Source organism: Blennius ocellaris (genome assembly GCF_963422515.1).
Source record: "Blennius ocellaris genome assembly, contig: SCAFFOLD_183, whole genome shotgun sequence".
NCBI lineage: Eukaryota > Metazoa > Chordata > Actinopteri > Blenniiformes > Blenniidae > Blennius > Blennius ocellaris.
In genome coordinates this window covers 1-21,028 of record NW_027662222.1, presented here as the reverse complement: position 1 = coordinate 21,028, position 21,028 = coordinate 1, and the positions used below count along the sequence as shown (strand labels likewise).

The 21,028-nt window shown below is 54.0% G+C and overlaps 2 protein-coding genes across 2 annotated transcripts; both read right to left on the bottom strand.

Annotated features, from left to right (window-relative positions):
- Positions 1–309: 309 nt before the first annotated feature.
- LOC308148063 (uncharacterized protein) lies at positions 310–2,455 on the bottom strand. The gene is made up of 2 exons (XM_080521485.1): positions 2,205–2,455; positions 310–870 (listed from the first exon to the last, which is right to left on the bottom strand). Exons 1-2 carry the CDS (start codon positions 2,307–2,309, stop codon positions 430–432), a joined length of 546 nt encoding a protein of 181 aa, XP_080377611.1. The 5' UTR covers positions 2,310–2,455; the 3' UTR covers positions 310–429.
- A 7,215-nt stretch (positions 2,456–9,670) lies between these two features.
- LOC308148064 (sodium/potassium-transporting ATPase subunit beta-3-like) lies at positions 9,671–20,895 on the bottom strand (the record flags this gene model as incomplete). The annotated part of the gene is made up of 7 exons (XM_080521486.1): positions 9,671–10,331; positions 10,477–10,563; positions 13,759–13,809; positions 14,099–14,706; positions 14,915–15,013; positions 15,362–15,490; positions 20,652–20,895. Coding segments are annotated over 7 exons (1,386 nt in total), but the record flags the coding sequence as incomplete, so codon positions are not given.
- Between the last annotated feature and the right edge of the window lie 133 nt (positions 20,896–21,028).

Here is a 21,028-nt window from a genome sequence, read left to right as displayed (position 1 = left end):
TAGCAGAGCTGGGCTAATATTAGCAGAACTAGTGCTAACATTAGCAGAGCTGGGTTAATATTAGCAGAACTAGTGTTAACATTAGCAGAGCTTGTGCTAACATTAGCAGAGCTGGGCTAACATTAGCAGAGTTGGGCTAACACTAGCAGAGCTGGGCTAATATTAGCAGAACTAGTGCGAACATTAGCAGAGCTGGGCTAATATTAGCAGAGCTGGGCTAATATTAGCAGAACTAGTGCTAACATTAGCAGAGCTAGTGCTGACAAAAACTCACAGGTGTCTGCTCTTCTGCAGCCGTCACGTCCTCCTCACGAGCCACAGGAAGTGATGTCACGTCCTCCTCACGAGCCACAGGAAGTGATGTCACGTCCTCCTCACGAGCCACAGGAAGTGATGTCACGTCCTCCTCACGAGCCACAGGAAGTGATGTCACGTCCTCCTCACGAGCCACGGAAGTGATGTCACGTCCTCCTCACGAGCCACAGGAAGTGATGTCACGTTGTCCCCAAAAGCCACAGGAAGTGATGTCACGTCCTCCTCACGAGCCACAGGAAGTGATGTCACATCTGTGGTGGACTGCAGATGATGAAGTCCAGGACCTGGAGTGGCTCCTGGAACCGCTTCAGGCTTGACGTCAGCTGGACCCCGATGGAGGTTCTGACCAGACGTCTGCGTCTCCACTGCCGTAGACGTCCCCTGACGGACCGTTCCCGTCCCCTGACGGTCCGTCCACGTCTTCTCTGCTCGTCCCATCTGGTCCCTCAGGTCCTGGTTCTGCCTCAAGACGCCGGCGTACAGCTCTTTGAAAACAGCAGCCAGTCTGTGGACCGTCTCCCGGGACAGGACGTCCAACAAGACACTGAGGGGAGCCTGGAGGGAGGGAATACAAGAGGGAGGGAGGAGGGAGGAGGGGTGGAGGGAGAGAGGGATGGAGGGATGAGGGAGAGAGGGATGGAGGGAGAGAGGGATGAGGAAGAGAGGGATGAGGGATGAGGGAGAGAGGGATGGAGGGAGAGGGGAAGAAGGAGAGAGGGGAAGAGGGAGAGAGGGATGAGGGAGAGGGATGAGGGAGAGAGGGATGGAGGGAGAGAGGGATGGAGGGATGAGGGAGAGAGGGATGGAGGGAGAGAGGGATGAGGGATGGAGGGATGAGGGAGAGAGGGATGGAGGGATGAGGGATGGAGGGATGAGGGAGAGAGGGATGAGGGAGAGAGGGATGAGGGAGAGAGGGATGGAGGGATGAGGGAGAGAGGGATGGAGGGATGAGAGAGAGAGGGATGGAGGGAGAGAGGGATGGAGGGATGAGGGAGAGAGGGATGGAGGGGAAGAGGGATGAGGGAGAGAGGGATGGAGGGAGAGAGGGGATGAGGAGAGAGGGATGGAGGGAGAGGGGAAGGAGAGAGGGGAAGAGGGAGAGAGGGATGAGGGAGAGGGATGAGGGAGAGAGGGATGGAGGGATGAGGGAGAGAGGGATGGAGGGAGAGAGGGATGGAGGGATGAGGGAGAGAGGGATGGAGGGATGATGGAGAGAGGGATGAGGGATGGAGGGATGAGGGAGAGAGGATGGAGGGAGAGAGGGATGGAGGGGTGAGGGAGAGAGGGATGGAGGGGTGAGGGAGAGAGGGATGGAGGGATGAGGGAGAGAGGGATGGAGGGGAAGAGGGATGAGGGAGAGAGGGGAAGAGGGAGAGAGGGATGGAGGGAGAGAGGGGATGAGGGAGAGAGGGATGGAGGGATGAGGGAGAGAGGGATGGAGGGAGAGAGGGATGGAGGGGTGAGGGAGAGAGGGATGGAGGGGTGAGGGAGAGAGGGATGGAGGGATGAGGGAGAGAGGGATGGAGGGGAAGAGGGATGAGGGAGAGAGGGGAAGAGGGAGAGAGGGATGGAGGGAGAGAGGGGATGAGGGAGAGAGGGATGGAGGGAGAGAGGGATGGAGGGATGAGGGAGAGAGGGATCAGGGATGGAGGGATGGAGGGATGAGGGATGGAGGGATTTATATGGGTCAGTGTTCTATAAATAACTCAGAGATCAAAGTCAGAACATGTTATTGATCTTTAACCATGAACAGCAAAATACTGACTGGTTAGTTAAATCAGTTAGTAGTCAACCAGCCCCCCCAGCCTCCCTTCAGCCGCCTCACCTGCCTCCCGTCCAGCCGCCCCCCCCCCCCCCCCCCCCCCCCCCCCCCCCCTCAGCCCCCTCACCTGCCCCACCTCCAGCACCGCAGCCTGGGCCGCCAGCCTCACGATGACCTCCGCCTGAGAGCAGAAGGCTTGAACCGCCGTCAGAAGCTCCGCGTCAAGCGTCATGTCCGCCTGCGGACCGCTGAGAGGACAGCTGGGGGGACCGGGGGACAGACCGGGGGACAGACCGGGGGACAGACCGGGGGACAGAGATATAAAGTTCTGATAATGTGTCTGTGGGCGGCGGGTCTGGAAGACGACCCGGATGTAGACATGGCAACATCCGGGTCGTTTTCTTCTTCTATGGTTCAGCGGCCGAGACGCGACAGTGGCGTGGTGCTGCCACCTGCTGGTGAGCAGGCCTCGGTGCGGGCCTCAGCGGTGAAGCAGGGTCAACTACAATCAAAGCAAGGCAAAGCAAAGCAAAGCAAAGCAAAGCAAATCAAAGCAAAGCAAAGCAAAGCAAAGCAAAGCAAAGCAAAGCAAAGCAAATCAAATCAAATCAAATTAAAGCAAATCAAATCAAAGCAAATCAAAGCAAAGCAAAGCAAAGCAAAGCAAAGCAAATCAAATCAAATCAAATCAAATCAAATCAAATTAAAGCAAATCAAATAAAAGCAAATCAAATCAATCAAAGCAAAGCAAATCAAAGCAAAGCAAAGCAAAGCAAAGCAAAGCAAATCAAATCAAATCAAAGCAAAGCAAATCAAATCAAATCAAATCAAATCAAATCAAATCAAATCAAAGCAAATCAAATCAAATAGAATAGAATAAAACAAAATAAAAAATTGTGGAGGGGGCGTGTCTCTCCTGCCATCAGGAAAAAAGAAAAAAAAGAAAAACCTACATAAAATAAATATGAACATTTTCCACTGATTTGTGTTAAAGACGTCTCTTCAGTATGAGTCCACATGTTGGACATGTTATTAGTTAAAAGTCACTGAGAATGTGAGTATTAGTGGATGAAAGGGTGGATGAAAGGGTTAGGATAACAAATCTAGTAATCACTGATTTATATAACTGATCAACACTAAAAGTTCACTTTATTAAAGGTGTACAGGAGGACGTTCTTCTTCCGGGTGGATCATCAAGACTATTGGTCCTCCCAGCTGTCAGTCATTCTGGTGATCTATTACGTAAGGCCGTCGTACGTGCTCGTCCCCGGGTAGCGTGGATTTATTCGTTTTCACTTTCTGCACATGCGCGCTTTCAGGTGTCTATGGTGAGCTAACCCTTTAGCTAGCTCGCAGTTCTCACCGGGTACTTTGAAAATGGCAGAGGGTCGCAAGAGAACAAGTGTCTTGGAAGTGTATGAGAAGAAGAGAAAGGCTTGGGAAGAGAGAAACAAGACCAGAGTGTTTTTGGGGAGATTGTTTCACACGATGGCGCTGAAAGCCCAGGTTGGGCTTCCCACTGATGCTTCAGTCGCCAAGTTTCTACTCCACAGGGAAAGTTTGGCTTCTATTTGGAGAAATCCATTTCAAATCACTTCCAGTAAAAGTTATCTACGTCTAGATTCTAACTTTCCAGGGTTGATTAGTTTGTTTTGTCATTTGCATCGTCAGTAGTTATTACGACTTGTGACTTGTAAACAGAGCGTGCACGAGGAGAACTGGGCTCGTCACGTCTCTCTACACGTTCTAGTAGGCGTTCCGTCTCGGAGCAGGGAGAACGTTGCGCATGTGCATTTTTTCAAAAGGTGGAGAGGGCGGGTCTTTCCTACAATTCGGGAAAATCCTCCTGTACACCTTTAACATCAGGCATGTGCTGGAGAGCTTCATGCAGTTCTTCTACTGATATGGAAGCTTCTCTGACTTGGTGACCACAGGTCTGCTAACATTTCCTAATCTTTACCGCAGGCCTGTCAAGATTTTTAAATGTACCATCAGTCATTTTTGTGGTGAAACTTCTTGTACATAGAAATAGGTGAGATGAGATCTGAGTGACAGTCTTTACCATTGCGTCCCCGCCCCTCCTCCCTCATAGCCTTTGCAAACAAACAAACAAACAGAGAGCGTAGCAGCGTAGAACACCCGCTCCTGCATTCACGAGACAATGCTGTTGAATAGAGGGCGAATCACGAACTGGAGACGGACTCGGAAGAGGATCGTTGTGGTTTGCTTCTGATTCTGATTTGAGAATAATCGACTGAGTAGTTATTAATGGAGAAGTTTATCCTAATGTAGACTATGATTAGCGAAGCTTTAGCTCAAGTGCTAATCTTCTTGTGAAGTGAGCTTGTGTGAGCGACGCCGACTTGTCAACAGAGCGTGCACGAGGAGAGCTGGGCTCGTCACGTTCTAGTAGGCGTTCCGTCTCGGAGCAGGGAGAGCGTCACGTTCTAGTGGGCGTTCCGTCTCGGAGCAGGGAGAGCGTCACGTTCTAGTGGGCGTTCCGTCTCGGAGCAGGGAGAGCGTCACGTTCTAGTAGGAGTTCCGTCTCGGAGCAGGGAGAGCGTCACGTTCTAGTAGGAGTTCCGTCTCGGAGCAGGGAGAGCGTCACGTTCTAGTGGGCGTTCCGTCTCGGAGCAGGGAGAGCGTCACGTTCTAGTAGGAGTTCCGTCTCGGAGCAGGGAGAGCGTCACGTTCTAGTAGGAGTTCCGTCTCGGAGCAGGGAGAGCGTCACGTTCTAGTGGGCGTTCCGTCTCGGAGCAGGGAGAGCGTCACGTTCTAGTAGGAGTTCCGTCTCGGAGCAGGGAGAGCGTCACGTTCTAGTAGGAGTTCCGTCTCGGAGCAGGGAGAGCGTCACGTTCTAGTGGGCGTTCCGTCTCGGAGCAGGGAGAGCGTCACGTTCTAGCAGGAGTTCCGTCTCGGAGCAGGGAGAGCGTCACGTTCTAGTGGGCGTTCCGTCTCGGAGCAGGGAGAGCGTCACGTTCTAGTGGGCGTTCCGTCTCGGAGCAGGGAGAGCGTCACGTTCTAGTGGGCGTTCCGTCTCGGAGCAGGGAGAGCGTCACGTTCTAGTAGGAGTTCCGTCTCGGAGCAGGGAGAGCGTCACGTTCTAGTAGGAGTTCCGTCTCGGAGCAGGGAGAGCGTCACGTTCTAGTGGGCGTTCCGTCTCGGAGCAGGGAGAGCGTCACGTTCTAGTCGGCGTTCCGTCTCGGAGCAGGGAGAGCGTCGCGTTCTAGTCGGCGTTCCGTCTCGGATCAGGGAGAGCGTCACGTTCTAGTCGGCGTTCCGTCTCGGAGCAGGGAGAGCGTCGCGTTCTAGTGGGCGTTCCGTCTCGGAGCAGGGAGAGCGTCACGTTCTAGTAGGAGTTCCGTCTCGGAGCAGGGAGAGCGTCACGTTCTATTGGGCGTTCCGTCTCGGAGCAGGGAGAGCGTCACGTTCTAGTAGGCGTTCCGTCTCGGAGCAGGGAGAGCATCAAGTTCTAGTTGGCGTTCCGTCTCGGAGCAGGGAGAGCGTCACGTTCTAGTCGGCGTTCCGTCTCGGAGCAGGGAGAGCGTCGCGTTCTAGTTGGCGTTCCGTCTCGGAGCAGGGAGAGCGTCGCGTTCTAGTTGGCGTTCCGTCTCGGAGCAGGGAGAGCGTCACGTTCTAGTAGGAGTTCCGTCTCGGAGCAGGGAGAGCGTCACGTTCTAGTGGGCGTTCCGTCTCGGAGCAGGGAGAGCGTCGCGTTCTAGTAGGAGTTCCGTCTCGGAGCAGGGAGAGCGTCGCGTTCTAGTCGGCGTTCCGTCTCGGATCAGGGAGAGCGTCACGTTCTAGTAAGCGTTCCGTCTCGGAGCAGGGAGAGCGTCACGTTCTAGCAGGAGTTCCGTCTCGGAGCAGGGAGAGCGTCACGTTCTAGTGGGCGTTCCGTCTCGGAGCAGGGAGAGCGTCACGTTCTAGTAGGAGTTCCGTCTCGGAGCAGGGAGAGCGTCACGTTCTAGTGGGCGTTCCGTCTCGGAGCAGGGAGAGCGTCACGTTCTAGTAGGAGTTCCGTCTCGGAGCAGGGAGAGCGTCACGTTCTAGTGGGCGTTCCGTCTCGGAGCAGGGAGAGCGTCACGTTCTAGCAGGAGTTCCGTCTCGGAGCAGGGAGAGCGTCACGTTCTAGTGGGCGTTCCGTCTCGGAGCAGGGAGAGCGTCACGTTCTAGCAGGAGTTCCGTCTCGGAGCAGGGAGAGCGTCACGTTCTAGTGGGCGTTCCGTCTCGGAGCAGGGAGAGCGTCACGTTCTAGCAGGAGTTCCGTCTCGGAGCAGGGAGAGCGTCACGTTCTAGTGGGCGTTCCGTCTCGGAGCAGGGAGAGCGTCACGTTCTAGTGGGCGTTCCGTCTCGGAGCAGGGAGAGCGTCACGTTCTAGTGGGCGTTCCGTCTCGGAGCAGGGAGAGCGTCACGTTCTAGTAGGAGTTCCGTCTCGGAGCAGGGAGAGCGTCACGTTCTAGTAGGAGTTCCGTCTCGGAGCAGGGAGAGCGTCACGTTCTAGTGGGCGTTCCGTCTCGGAGCAGGGAGAGCGTCACGTTCTAGCTGGAGTTCCGTCTCGGAGCAGGGAGAGCGTCACGTTCTAGTGGGCGTTCCATCTCGGAGCAGGGAGAGCGTCACGTTCTAGTCGGCGTTCCGTCTCGGAGCAGGGAGAGCGTCACGTTCTAGTAGGAGTTCCGTCTCGGAGCAGGGAGAGCGTCACGTTCTAGTAGGAGTTCCGTCTCGGAGCAGGGAGAGCGTCACGTTCTAGTGGGCGTTCCGTCTCGGAGCAGGGAGAGCGTCACGTTCTAGCTGGAGTTCCGTCTCGGAGCAGGGAGAGCGTCACGTTCTAGTGGGCGTTCCATCTCGGAGCAGGGAGAGCGTCACGTTCTAGTCGGCGTTCCGTCTCGGAGCAGGGAGAGCGTCGCGTTCTAGTCGGCGTTCCGTCTCGGATCAGGGAGAGCGTCACGTTCTAGTCGGCGTTCCGTCTCGGAGCAGGGAGAGCGTCGCGTTCTAGTGGGCGTTCCGTCTCGGAGCAGGGAGAGCGTCACGTTCTAGTAGGAGTTCCGTCTCGGAGCAGGGAGAGCGTCACGTTCTATTGGGCGTTCCGTCTCGGAGCAGGGAGAGCGTCACGTTCTAGTAGGCGTTCCGTCTCGGAGCAGGGAGAGCATCAAGTTCTAGTTGGCGTTCCGTCTCGGAGCAGGGAGAGCGTCACGTTCTAGTCGGCGTTCCGTCTCGGAGCAGGGAGAGCGTCGCGTTCTAGTTGGCGTTCCGTCTCGGAGCAGGGAGAGCGTCGCGTTCTAGTTGGCGTTCCGTCTCGGAGCAGGGAGAGCGTCACGTTCTAGTAGGAGTTCCGTCTCGGAGCAGGGAGAGCGTCACGTTCTAGTTGGCGTTCCGTCTCGGAGCAGGGAGAGCGTCACGTTCTAGTGGGCGTTCCGTCTCGGAGCAGGGAGAGCGTCGCGTTCTAGTAGGAGTTCCGTCTCGGAGCAGGGAGAGCGTCGCGTTCTAGTCGGCGTTCCGTCTCGGATCAGGGAGAGCGTCACGTTCTAGTAAGCGTTCCGTCTCGGAGCAGGGAGAGCGTCACGTTCTAGCAGGAGTTCCGTCTCGGAGCAGGGAGAGCGTCACGTTCTAGTGGGCGTTCCGTCTCGGAGCAGGGAGAGCGTCACGTTCTAGTAGGAGTTCCGTCTCGGAGCAGGGAGAGCGTCACGTTCTAGTGGGCGTTCCGTCTCGGAGCAGGGAGAGCGTCACGTTCTAGTAGGAGTTCCGTCTCGGAGCAGGGAGAGCGTCACGTTCTAGTGGGCGTTCCGTCTCGGAGCAGGGAGAGCGTCACGTTCTAGTAGGAGTTCCGTCTCGGAGCAGGGAGAGCGTCACGTTCTAGTGGGCGTTCCGTCTCGGAGCAGGGAGAGCGTCACGTTCTAGTGGGCGTTCCGTCTCGGAGCAGGGAGAGCGTCACGTTCTAGTGGGCGTTCTGTCTCGGAGCAGGGAGAGCGTCACGTTCTAGCAGGAGTTCCGTCTCGGAGCAGGGAGAGCGTCACGTTCTAGTGGGCGTTCCGTCTCGGAGCAGGGAGAGCGTCACGTTCTAGTCGGCGTTCCGTCTCGGAGCAGGGAGAGCGTCGCGTTCTAGTCGGCGTTCCGTCTCGGATCAGGGAGAGCGTCACGTTCTAGTCGGCGTTCCGTCTCGGAGCAGGGAGAGCGTCGCGTTCTAGTGGGCGTTCCGTCTCGGAGCAGGGAGAGCGTCACGTTCTAGTAGGAGTTCCGTCTCGGAGCAGGGAGAGCGTCACGTTCTATTGGGCGTTCCGTCTCGGAGCAGGGAGAGCGTCACGTTCTAGTAGGCGTTCCGTCTCGGAGCAGGGAGAGCATCAAGTTCTAGTTGGCGTTCCGTCTCGGAGCAGGGAGAGCGTCACGTTCTAGTCGGCGTTCTGTCTCGGAGCAGGGAGAGCGTCGCGTTCTAGTTGGCGTTCCGTCTCGGAGCAGGGAGAGCGTCGCGTTCTAGTTGGCGTTCCGTCTCGGAGCAGGGAGAGCGTCACGTTCTAGTTGACGTTCCGTCTCGGAGCAGGGAGAGCGTCACGTTCTAGTAAGCGTTCCGTCTCGGAGCAGGGAGAGCGTCACGTTCTAGTAGGCGTTCCGTCTCGGAGCCGGGAGAGCGTCACGTTCTAGAGCGTCGCGTTCTAGTCGGCGTTCCGTCTCGGAGCAGGGAGAGCATCATGTTCTAGTAGGCGTTCCGTCTCGGAGCAGGGAGAGCGTCACGTTCTAGTAGGCGTTCCGTCTCGGAGCAGGGAGAGCGTCACGTTCTAGAGCGTCGCGTTCTAGTCGGCGTTCCGTCTCGGAGCAGGGAGAGCATCACGTTCTAGTAGGCGTTCCGTCTCGGAGCAGGGAGAACGTTACGCATGTGCATTTTCTCCAAAGGTGGAGAGGGCGGGTCTTTCCTACAATTCAGGAAAATCCTCCTGTACACCTTTAATTCTCCATGTTTTAGTCACTGACACATTGAGACGGTCAGTCTCTCTCTCTCTCTTTCATCTTTCACTCTTTCATCTTTCACTTCTTCATTCTGCTGCAGAAATAAAGCTGCTGATTCATGTTTTCATCACTGAGTGAATTCATCGTCTCCTCTGGGTCGTCGCTCTGGGTGGAGGCTGTAGGTGGAGGTTGCAGGTGGAGATTGTAGGTGGAGGTTGCAGGTGGAGATTGTAGGTGGAGGTTGCAGGAGGAGGTTACAGGTGGAGGTTGTAGATGGAAGTTGTAGGTGGAGGTTACAGGTGGAGGTTGTAGATGGAGGTTGTAGATGGAGGTTACAGGTGGAGGTTACAGGTGGAGGTTACAGGTGGAGGTCGGAGCCCCAGAACCAGAACAAGAATCTCCTGCATTTTTCTGGAAAAGAGGGATGGACGTCTGTTGTGTCCCCGAGAGACCTTGTCCACCTTGTCTTAACACTGAGGAAGGACCAGGACCAGGACCAGGACCAGGATCAGGTCCAGGACCAGGACCAGGACTAAACAAACGCTGCAGGTTTTCGGTGAATCTTTATTTGTGGAGCAGCTCGGACAGGAAGTGACACATGAAGTGAGACAACAGAACCAGACCAGGACCAGGTCCAGGACCAGATATAGGATCAGAATGAGGACCAGGTTTAAGGACAAGACCCACAGTAACCCTGAAAACTGTACATATGGTGGAGGAAGAGTAATCTGATTACTGTAAGCGGCTCAGTGACAAAAAGGAAAACAAAATTCTGATCCAGGTGTGGACCAGGACCAGGTGTGGATCAGGACCAGGTGTAGACCAAGACGAGGTGTAGATCAGGACCAAGTGTAGACCAAGACGAGGTGTAGATCAGGACCAGGTGTGGACTAGGTGTAGACCAGGACCAGGTGCAGATCAGGACCAGGTGTAGACCAGGATCAGGTGTGGATCAGGACCAGGTGTGGACCAGGATCAGGTGTGGATCAGGACCAGGTGTGGATCAGGATCAGGTGTAGACCAAGACGAGGTGTAGACCAGGACCAGGTGTGGACTAGGTGTAGACCAGGTGAAGGGTGTTGGCAGTGGGACTAGGTCTTGGCAGTCCAGTTCGGCAGTGAGTCCAGCTGGTGGTTTCCATGGTAACGGTCTACTGGACCACCCGGACCCGGAACGTGACCCGGCCCAGGAACTTGTCCCGGGCGTCGTTGTTCTGCAGGTCCGAGCCCTGGACTCTACAGTCCACCGTCTGGTCCACATCGTAGTCCTGCTGGTTCAGGAGGAGCTGGACCGCCACCAGGGGCTGCACATAGTCAGGCTGCAGGGACAGAGAGAGACCAGGACTGGGTCAGACCAGGGCAGGGGTCGTGGTCTGGGGTGGTGGTCTGGGTGGTGGTCTGGGTCATGGTGTGGGGTGGTGGTCTGGGTGGTGGTCTGGGTGGTGGTCTGGGTCCAGGACTCACTTGAGTCCTCCTTCCATAATAAGGGAAAAACATTTTGTCGATTCGACCCTCAGATGGAAAAAACTGCATCCGGAGAGACGAGGAGCCCTGAGGGGACAAGGGGGACACCGTCACTACAGCGTCACTACCATATGACAACAACGCCAAAACAACGTCACTACAGCGTCACTACCATATGACAACAACGCCACAACAAAGTCACTACAAGGTCACAACCATATGACAACAACATCACAACAACGTCACAACGATATGACAACAATGTCACAACAACGTCACTACAACGTCACAACCATATGACAACAATGTCACAACAACATCACAACGATATGACAACAATGTCACAACAATGCCACGACGACGTCACAACGATATGACAACAACGTCACTACAACGTCACAACCATATGACAACAACTTCACGACAACGTCACTACAACGTCACTACCATATGACAACTTCACAACAACGTCACTACAGCGTCACTACCATATGACAACAACGCCACAACAACGGCACTACAACATCGCTACCATATGACAACAACTTCACAACAACGTCACTACAGCGTCACTACCATATGACAACAACTTCACGACGTCACTACAACGTCACTACCATATGACAACTTCACAACAACGTCACTACAGCGTCACTACCATATGACAACAACGCCACAACAACGGCACTACAACATCACTACCATATGACAACAACTTCACAACAACGTCACTACAGCGTCACTACCATATGACAACAACGTCACAACAACGTCACTACAACGTCACAACCATATGACAACAACATCACAACAACGTCACAACAATATGACAACAACATCCCAACAACGTCACAACAATATGACAACAATGTCACAACAACGTCACAACCATATGACAACAACATCCCAACAACGTCACAACAATATGACAACAACATCCCAACAACGTCACAACGATATGACAACAATGTCACAACAACGTCACAACAACGTCACAACCATATGACAACAATGTCACAACAATGCCATAACGACGTCACAACGATATGACAACAATGTCACAACAACGTCACAACGATGTGACAACAATATCACAACAATGCCACGACGCCACAACGATATGACAACAATTTCACAACAACGTCACAACGACGTCACAATGATATGACAACAATGTCACAACAACGTCACAACAACGTCACTACAACATCACAACAACGTCACACTGTCACCACTACGTCACAACAAGCAGACCTTGGTGGTACAGTTGATGTAAGGATCTCCTCCAGGCAACAATGTCACAACAACGTCACAACGATATGACAACAATGTCACAACGGTGTCACAACGATATGACAACAATGTCACAACAATGTCACAACGACGTCACAACGATATGACAACAATGTCACAACAACGTCACAACGACGTCACAACAATATGACAAAAATGCCACAACGACGTCACAACCATATGACAACAATGTCACAACAACGTCACAACGATATGACAACAATGTCACAACGATGTCACAACGATATGACAACAATGTCACAACAATGTTACAACGACGTCACAACGATATGACAACAATGTCACAACAACGTCACAATGACGTCACAACGATATGACAAAAATGCCACAACGACGTCACAACCATATGACAACAATGTCACAACAACGTCACAACCATATGACAACAATGCCACAAGGACATCACAACGATATGACAACAATGCCACAACGACGTCACAACGATATGACAACAATGTCACAACAATGCCATAACGACGTCACAACGATATGACAACAATGTCACAACAACGTCACAACGATGTGACAACAATATCACAACAATGCCACGACGCCACAACGATATGACAACAATTTCACAACAACGTCACAACGACGTCACAATGATATGACAACAATGTCACAACAACGTCACAACAACGTCACTACAACATCACAACAACGTCACACTGTCACCACTACGTCACAACAAGCAGACCTTGGTGGTACAGTTGATGTAAGGATCTCCTCCAGGCAACAATGTCACAACAACGTCACAACGATATGACAACAATGTCACAACGGTGTCACAACGATATGACAACAATGTCACAACAATGTCACAACGACGTCACAACGATATGACAACAATGTCACAACAACGTCACAACGACGTCACAACAATATGACAAAAATGCCACAACGACGTCACAACCATATGACAACAATGTCACAACAACGTCACAACGATATGACAACAATGTCACAACGATGTCACAACGATATGACAACAATGTTACAACGACGTCACAACGATATGACAACAATGTCACAACAACGTCACAATGACGTCACAACGATATGACAAAAATGCCACAACGACGTCACAACCATATGACAACAATGTCACAACAACGTCACAACCATATGACAACAATGCCACAAGGACATCACAACGATATGACAACAATGCCACAACGACGTCACAACGATATGACAACAATGTCACAACAATGTCACAACGACGTCACAACGACGTCACAACGATATGACAACAATGTCACAACAACGTCACAACGACGTCACAACGATATGACAACAATGTCACAACAATGTCACAACGATATGACGACAATGTCACAACAACGTCACAACGACGTCACAACCATATGACAACAATGTCACAACAACGTCACAACAACGTCACAACAACGTCACAACGATGTGACAACAATGCCACAACGACGTCACAACGATATGACAACAATGTCACAACGACGTCACAACGATATGACAAAAATGCCACGACGTCACAACCATATGACAACAATATCACAACAACGTCACAACCATATGACAACAATGTCACAACGACGTCACAACGATATGACAACAATGCCACAACGACGTCACAACCATATGACAACAATGTCACAACAACATCACAACAACGTCACAACGATATGACAACAATGTCACAACGTCGCAATGACGTCACAACGATATGACAACAATGCCACAATACGTCACAACCATATGACAATAATGCCACAACGACGTCAGCCATATGACAACAATGTCACAACAATGCCACAACGACGTCACAACGATATGACAACAATGTCACAACAACGCCACAACGATATGACAACAGTGTCACAACAACGTCACAACGACGTCACAACGATATGACAACAATGTCACAACAACGTCACAACGACGTCACAATGATATGACAACAATGTCACAACAACGTCACAAAAAGCAGACCTTGGTGGTACAGTTGATGTAAGGATCTCCTCCAGGCTTCAGACCGATGATCTGCAGGAGAAAGAAGATGAACTGGTGGAGGTGGAGGAGGGTGGAGGTGCAGGAGGGTGTAGTGCAGGAGGGTGGAGGTGTAGTGCAGGAGGGTGTAGTGCAGGAGGGTGGAGGTGTAGTGCAGGAGGGTGTAGTGCAGGAGGGAGGAGGTGTAGTGCAGGAGGGTGCAGCAGTGTGGAGGAGGGTGCAGGAGGGTGTAGGAGGGTGCAGCAGGGTGAAGGAGGGTGTAGTGCAGCACGGTCTAGTGCAGGAGGGTGCAGCAGGGTGGAGGAGGGTGTAGCAGCCCTACCCGGTTCATCTTGAGCAGAACACAGGGTTCTCCGTCACGGTAGCCGAAGGTGGAGTCGTCCAGGCCGGAGCAGCGCCGCAGGAGGCTGCGCTTGAACTGGCAACTCTTCTTCTGCTGCACCTCGTCCTGCAGCGTGAGCTCCCCCACCAGGCAGAGCTGGTACTGCAGCTGCAGGCTGTCATTGTAGGCTGACACACAACACACCTCCATCACCTCCTCCACCTCCCCCACCAGGCAGAGCTGGTACTGCAGCTGCAGGCTGTCATTGTAGGCTGACACACAACACACCTCCATCACCTCCTCCACCTCCCCCACCAGGCAGAGCTGGTACTGCAGCTGCAGGCTGTCATTGTAGGCTGACACACAACACACCTCCATCACCTCCTCCACCTCCCCCACCAGGCAGAGCTGGTACTGCAGCTGCAGGCTGTCATTGTAGGCTGACACACAACACACCTCCATCACCTCCTCCACCTCCCCCACCAGGCAGAGCTGGTACTGCAGCTGCAGGCTGTCATTGTAGGCTGACACACAACACACCTCCATCACCTCCTCCACCTCCCCCACCAGGCAGAGCTGGTACTGCAGCTGCAGGCTGTCATTGTAGGCTGACACACAACACACCTCCATCACCTCCTCCACCTCCTCCACCAGGCATGCAGTACTTTAGTATTGTGTTTAGATTTAGTGTCTGAACACAACGATGTGTGTGTGTGTGTGTGTGTGTGTGTGTGTGTGTGTGTGTGTGTGTGTGTGTGTGTGTGTGTGTGTGTGTGAGTGTGTGTGTGTGTGTGTGTGTGTGTGTGTGTGTCTCACGCTGCAGCAGGTGGTGTAGTTGTTGGACGTAGTCACTGTAGTCATTGGGGTCTGATCGGTTGTAGCTGATCTCAGCAGTGTGAGGACGGATCACCAACCCTGCAACACAATCAGTCATGGTGGTGACTCCACCCACTGGGGTTAACTCCACCCACAGTGGTGGTGACTCCACCCACAGGGTTAACTCCACCCACTGGGGTTGACTCCACCCACTGGGGTTAACGCCACCCACTGGGCTTGACTCCACCCACAGGGTTAACTCCACCCACTGTGGTTGACTCCACCCACTGGGAATAACTCCACCCACTGGGCTTGACTCCACCCACAGGGTTAACTCCACCCACAGGGTTGACTCCACCCACTGGGGAGGTGACTTCACCCACAGTGGTGGTGACTCCACCCACAGTGTTGACTCCACCCAGGGCCGGTCTGGGGGCGTGGCCTCACCGGGACTGGGCAGCCGGTCCTGGTACTTGGGGACGTGGTGGTCCAGCGTCAGCAGCAGGACCCACATGGTGAAGAGGAACAGGGACGCCAGGAACCCGTAGAACAGCAGGTAGAACAGCAGGAGGAGGCCTGTGGCAGGGTAGGGAGACAGGTAGGGTCTGTAGGGCGTAGGGTGGAGGACGTGTCTGGTTTTCAATACGTCCTCAAACACCCTGGAGTACATTTGGATTTGTTCTTTGGACGACGTCAGTCGGTCGTAACAACCGACTGGAAGCAGCCAGGGACCAGCAGCCAGAGACCAGCAGCCAGAGACCAGCAACCAGAGACCAGCAGCCAGGGACCAGCAACCAGGGACCAGCAGCCAGAGACCAGCAGCCAGGGACCAGCAACCAGGGACCAGCAGCCAGGGACCAGCAGCCAGAGACCAGCAGCCAGAGACCAGCAACCAGAGACCAGCAGCCAGGGACCAGCAACCAGGGACCAGCAGCCAGAGACCAGCAGCCAGGGACCAGCAGCCAGAGACCAGCAGCCAGAGACCAGCAGCCAGGGACCAGCAACCAGGGACCAGCAGCCAGAGACCAGCCGCCAGAGACCAGCAGCCAGGGACCAGCAGCCAGGGACCAGCAGCCAGAGACCAGCAGCCAGAGACCAGCAGCCAGGGACCAGCAACCAGAGACCAGCAGCCAGGGACCAGCAACCAGGGACCAGCAACCAGGGACCAGCAACCAGAGACCAGCAGCCAGGGACCAGCAACCAGGGACCAGCAGCCAGAGACCAGCAGCCAGGGACCAGCAGCCAGAGACCAGCAGCCAGGGACCAGCAACCAGGGACCAGCAGCCAGGGACCAGCAACCAGGGACCAGCAGCCAGGGACCAGCAACCAGAGACCAGCAGCCAGGGACCAGCAACCAGGGACCAGCAGCCAGAGACCAGCAGCCAGGGACCAGCAACCAGGGACCAGCAGCCAGGGACCAGCCGCCAGAGACAAGCAGCCAGGGACCAGCAGCCAGGGACCAGCAACCAGGGACCAGCAGCCAGGGACCAGCAGCCAGAGACCAGCAGCCAGAGACCAGCAGCCAGAGACCAGCAACCAGAGACCAGCAGCCAGGGACCAGCAACCAGGGACCAGCAGCCAGGGACCAGCAGCCAGGGACCAGCAGCCAGAGACCAGCAGCCAGGGACCAGCAACCAGGGACCAGCAACCAGAGACCAGCAGCCAGAGACCAGCAGCCAGGGACCAGCAGCCAGAGACCAGCAGCCAGGGACCAGCAACCAGGGACCAGCAACCAGAGACCAGCAGCCAGAGACCAGCAGCCAGGGACCAGCAACCAGGGACCAGCAACCAGGGACCAGCAACCAGGGACCAGCAGCCAGAGACCAGCAGCCAGGGACCAGCAGCCAGAGACCAGCAGCCAGAGACCAGCAGCCAGGGACCAGCAACCAGGGACCAGCAGCCAGAGACCAGCCGCCAGAGACCAGCAGCCAGGGACCAGCAGCCAGGGACCAGCAGCCAGAGACCAGCAGCCAGAGACCAGCAGCCAGGGACCAGCAACCAGAGACCAGCAGCCAGGGACCAGCAACCAGGGACCAGCAGCCAGGGACCAGCAACCAGGGACCAGCAACCAGAGACCAGCAGCCAGGGACCAGCAACCAGGGACCAGCAGCCAGAGACCAGCAGCCAGGGACCAGCAGCCAGAGACCAGCAGCCAGGGACCAGCAACCAGGGACCAGCAGCCAGGGACCAGCAACCAGGGACCAGCAGCCAGGGACCAGCAACCAGAGACCAGCAGCCAGGGACCAGCAACCAGGGACCAGCAGCCAGAGACCAGCAACCAGAGACCAGCAGCCAGGGACCCGCAACCAGGGACCAGCCGCCAGAGACCAGCAGCCAGGGACCAGCAGCCAGGGACCAGCAACCAGGGACCAGCAGCCAGGGACCAGCAGCCAGAGACCAGCAGCCAGAGACCAGCAGCCAGAGACCAGCAACCAGAGACCAGCAGCCAGGGACCAGCAACCAGGGACCAGCAGCCAGGGACCAGCAGCCAGGGACCAGCAGCCAGAGACCAGCAGCCAGGGACCAGCAACCAGGGACCAGCAACCAGAGACCAGCAGCCAGAGACCAGCAGCCAGGGACCAGCAGCCAGAGACCAGCAGCCAGAGACCAGCAGCCAGGGACCAGCAACCAGGGACCAGCAACCAGAGACCAGCAGCCAGAGACCAGCAGCCAGGGACCAGCAGCCAGAGACCAGCAGCCAGGGACCAGCAACCAGGGACCAGCAACCAGAGACCAGCAGCCAGAGACCAGCAGCCAGGGACCAGCAACCAGGGACCAGCAACCAGGGACCAGCAACCAGAGACCAGCAGCCAGGGACCAGCAGCCAGAGACCAGCAGCCAGAGACCAGCCGCCAGAGACCAGCAGCCAGGGACCAGCAACCAGAGACCAGCAGCCAGGGACCAGCAACCAGGGACCAGCAGCCAGGGACCAGCAACCAGGGACCAGCAACCAGAGACCAGCAGCCAGGGACCAGCAACCAGGGACCAGCAGCCAGAGACCAGCAGCCAGGGACCAGCAGCCAGAGACCAGCAGCCAGGGACCAGCAACCAGGGACCAGCAGCCAGGGACCAGCAACCAGGGACCAGCAGCCAGGGACCAGCAACCAGAGACCAGCAGCCAGGGACCAGCAACCAGGGACCAGCAGCCAGAGACCAGCAACCAGAGACCAGCAGCCAGGGACCCGCAACCAGGGACCAGCCGCCAGAGACCAGCAGCCAGGGACCAGCAGCCAGGGACCAGCAACCAGGGACCAGCAGCCAGGGACCAGCAGCCAGAGACCAGCAGCCAGAGACCAGCAGCCAGAGACCAGCAACCAGAGACCAGCAGCCAGGGACCAGCAACCAGGGACCAGCAGCCAGGGACCAGCAGCCAGGGACCAGCAGCCAGAGACCAGCAGCCAGGGACCAGCAACCAGGGACCAGCAACCAGAGACCAGCAGCCAGAGACCAGCAGCCAGGGACCAGCAGCCAGAGACCAGCAGCCAGAGACCAGCAGCCAGGGACCAGCAACCAGGGACCAGCAACCAGAGACCAGCAGCCAGAGACCAGCAGCCAGGGACCAGCAGCCAGAGACCAGCAGCCAGGGACCAGCAACCAGGGACCAGCAACCAGAGACCAGCAGCCAGAGACCAGCAGCCAGGGACCAGCAACCAGGGACCAGCAACCAGGGACCAGCAACCAGAGACCAGCAGCCAGGGACCAGCAGCCAGAGACCAGCAGCCAGAGACCAGCCGCCAGAGACCAGCAGCCAGGGACCAGCAGCCAGGGACCAGCAACCAGGGACCAGCAGCCAGAGACCAGCAGCCAGGGACCAGCAGCCAGAGACCAGCAGCCAGAGACCAGCAACCAGAGACCAGCAGCCAGGGACCAGCAACCAGGGACCAGCAGCCAGAGACCAGCAGCCAGGGACCAGCAGCCAGAGACCAGCAGCCAGAGACCAGCAGCCAGGGACCAGCAACCAGGGACCAGCAACCAGAGACCAGCAGCCAGAGACCAGCAGCCAGGGACCAGCAACCAGGGACCAGCAGCCAGGGACCAGCAACCAGAGACCAGCAGCCAGGGACCAGCAGCCAGAGACCAGCAGCCAGAGACCAGCCGCCAGAGACCAGCAGCCAGGGACCAGCAGCCAGGGACCAGCAACCAGGGACCAGCAGCCAGGGACCAGCAACCAGGGACCAGCAGCCAGAGACCAGCAGCCAGGGACCAGCAGCCAGAGACCAGCAGCCAGAGACCAGCAACCAGAGACCAGCAGCCAGGGACCAGCAACCAGGGACCAGCAGCCAGAGACCAGCAGCCAGGGACCAGCAGCCAGAGACCAGCAGCCAGAGACCAGCAGCCAGGGACCAGCAACCAGGGACCAGCAACCAGAGACCAGCAGCCAGAGACCAGCAGCCAGGGACCAGCAACCAGGGACCAGCAACCAGGGACCAGCAACCAGAGACCAGCAGCCAGGGACCAGCCGCCAGAGACCAGCAGCCAGGGACCAGCAGCCAGAGACCAGCAGCCAGAGACCAGCCGCCAGAGACCAGCAGCCAGGGACCAGCAGCCAGACCTCGTCTGTCCCCAAGCGGCTGTGGACGAGTCTCATTCCGACACGAGACACTGAGGGACGTGTGACGTCCTCCAGGGAAACGACGAATCGGAAACTTATAACGAGAGAACCACTGCAACAAAATGTCAAACTACATGTGTGTGTGTGTGTACATATCATATACATATACATTTCTATATAGAATATATCTTTATTTATTATTAAAACATATATTTCTATGTAGAATTTATCTTTATTTATTATTAAAACATATATTTCTATATAGAATATATCTTTATATATTATTAAAACATATATTTCTATATAGAATATATCTTTATTTATTATTAAAACATATATTTCTACATAGAATATATCTTTATATATTATTAAAACATATATTTCTATATAGAATATATCTTTATATATTATTAAAACATATATTTCTATATAGAATTTATCTTTATTTATTATTAAAACATATATTTCTATGTAGAATTTATCTTTATTTATTATTAAAACATATATTTCTATATAGAATGTATCTTTATATATTATTAAAACATATATTTCTATATAGAATATATCTTTATTTATTATTAAAACATATATTTCTACATAGACTATATCTTTATATATTATTAAAACATATATTTCTATATAGAATATATCTTTATATATTATTAAAACATATATTTCTATATAGAATATATCTTTATATATTATTAAAACATATATTTCTATGTAGAATTTATCTTTATTTATTATTAAAACATATATTTCTATATAGAATATATCTTTATATATTATTAAAACATATATTTCTATATAGAATATATCTTTATATATTATTAAAACATATATTTCTACATAGAATATATCTTTATTTATTATTAAAACATATATTTCTACATAGAATATATCTTTATATATTATTAAAACATATATTTCTATGTAGAATTTATCTTTATTTATTATTAAAACATATATTTCTATATAGAATATATCTTTATATATTATAAAAACATATATTTCTATATAGAATATATCTTTATATATTATTAAAACATATATTTCTACATAGAATATATCTTTATATATGATAAAAACATATATTTCTATATAGAATATATCATATTATAGGTGATATTTCTATGAAAGCCTCCGGTTCATTACAGTCCGGGTCGGTCCGGGTCCGGGTCTTACCCCAGCTTCTGGCGGTCCGGCCCAGGAACTCGCCGGTCCTCCGGTTATAGATGAAGCTCATAGCGGGATCCTTCTCCTCCTTTTTCTTCTCCTCCTTCTCCTCCTTCTTCACCTCCTCCTTCTCCTCCTTCTTCTTCTCCTCCTTCTTCACCTCCGTCTTCTCCTCCTTCTTCACCTCCTTCACCTCCCCCGTCCCTTTCTCCTGCGCGGCATCCTTCTTATCTCCTGGCTCCCGGTCCCGGTCCTGGTCCCGGTCCTGGTCCTGGTCCTGGTCCCGGTCCTGGTCCCGGTCCTGGTCCTGGTCCTGGGGTCTGGACGACATGCTGCAGCCGAACCGGGCTAATCAGAGCTGAGTGAACAGCTGGTGGAGATGGAGC

Excerpts from the sequence above, each read along its gene's own strand:
- LOC308148063 (XM_080521485.1), bottom strand. The coding sequence starts at position 2,309 with ATGACGCTTGACGCGGAGCTTCTGACGGCGGTTCAAGCCTTCTGCTCT. Across the intron at positions 871-2,204 it reads CGGTGCTGGAGGTGGGGCAG|GCTCCCCTCAGTGTCTTGTT; the intron begins GTGAGGGGGCTG and ends CCCTCCCTCCAG.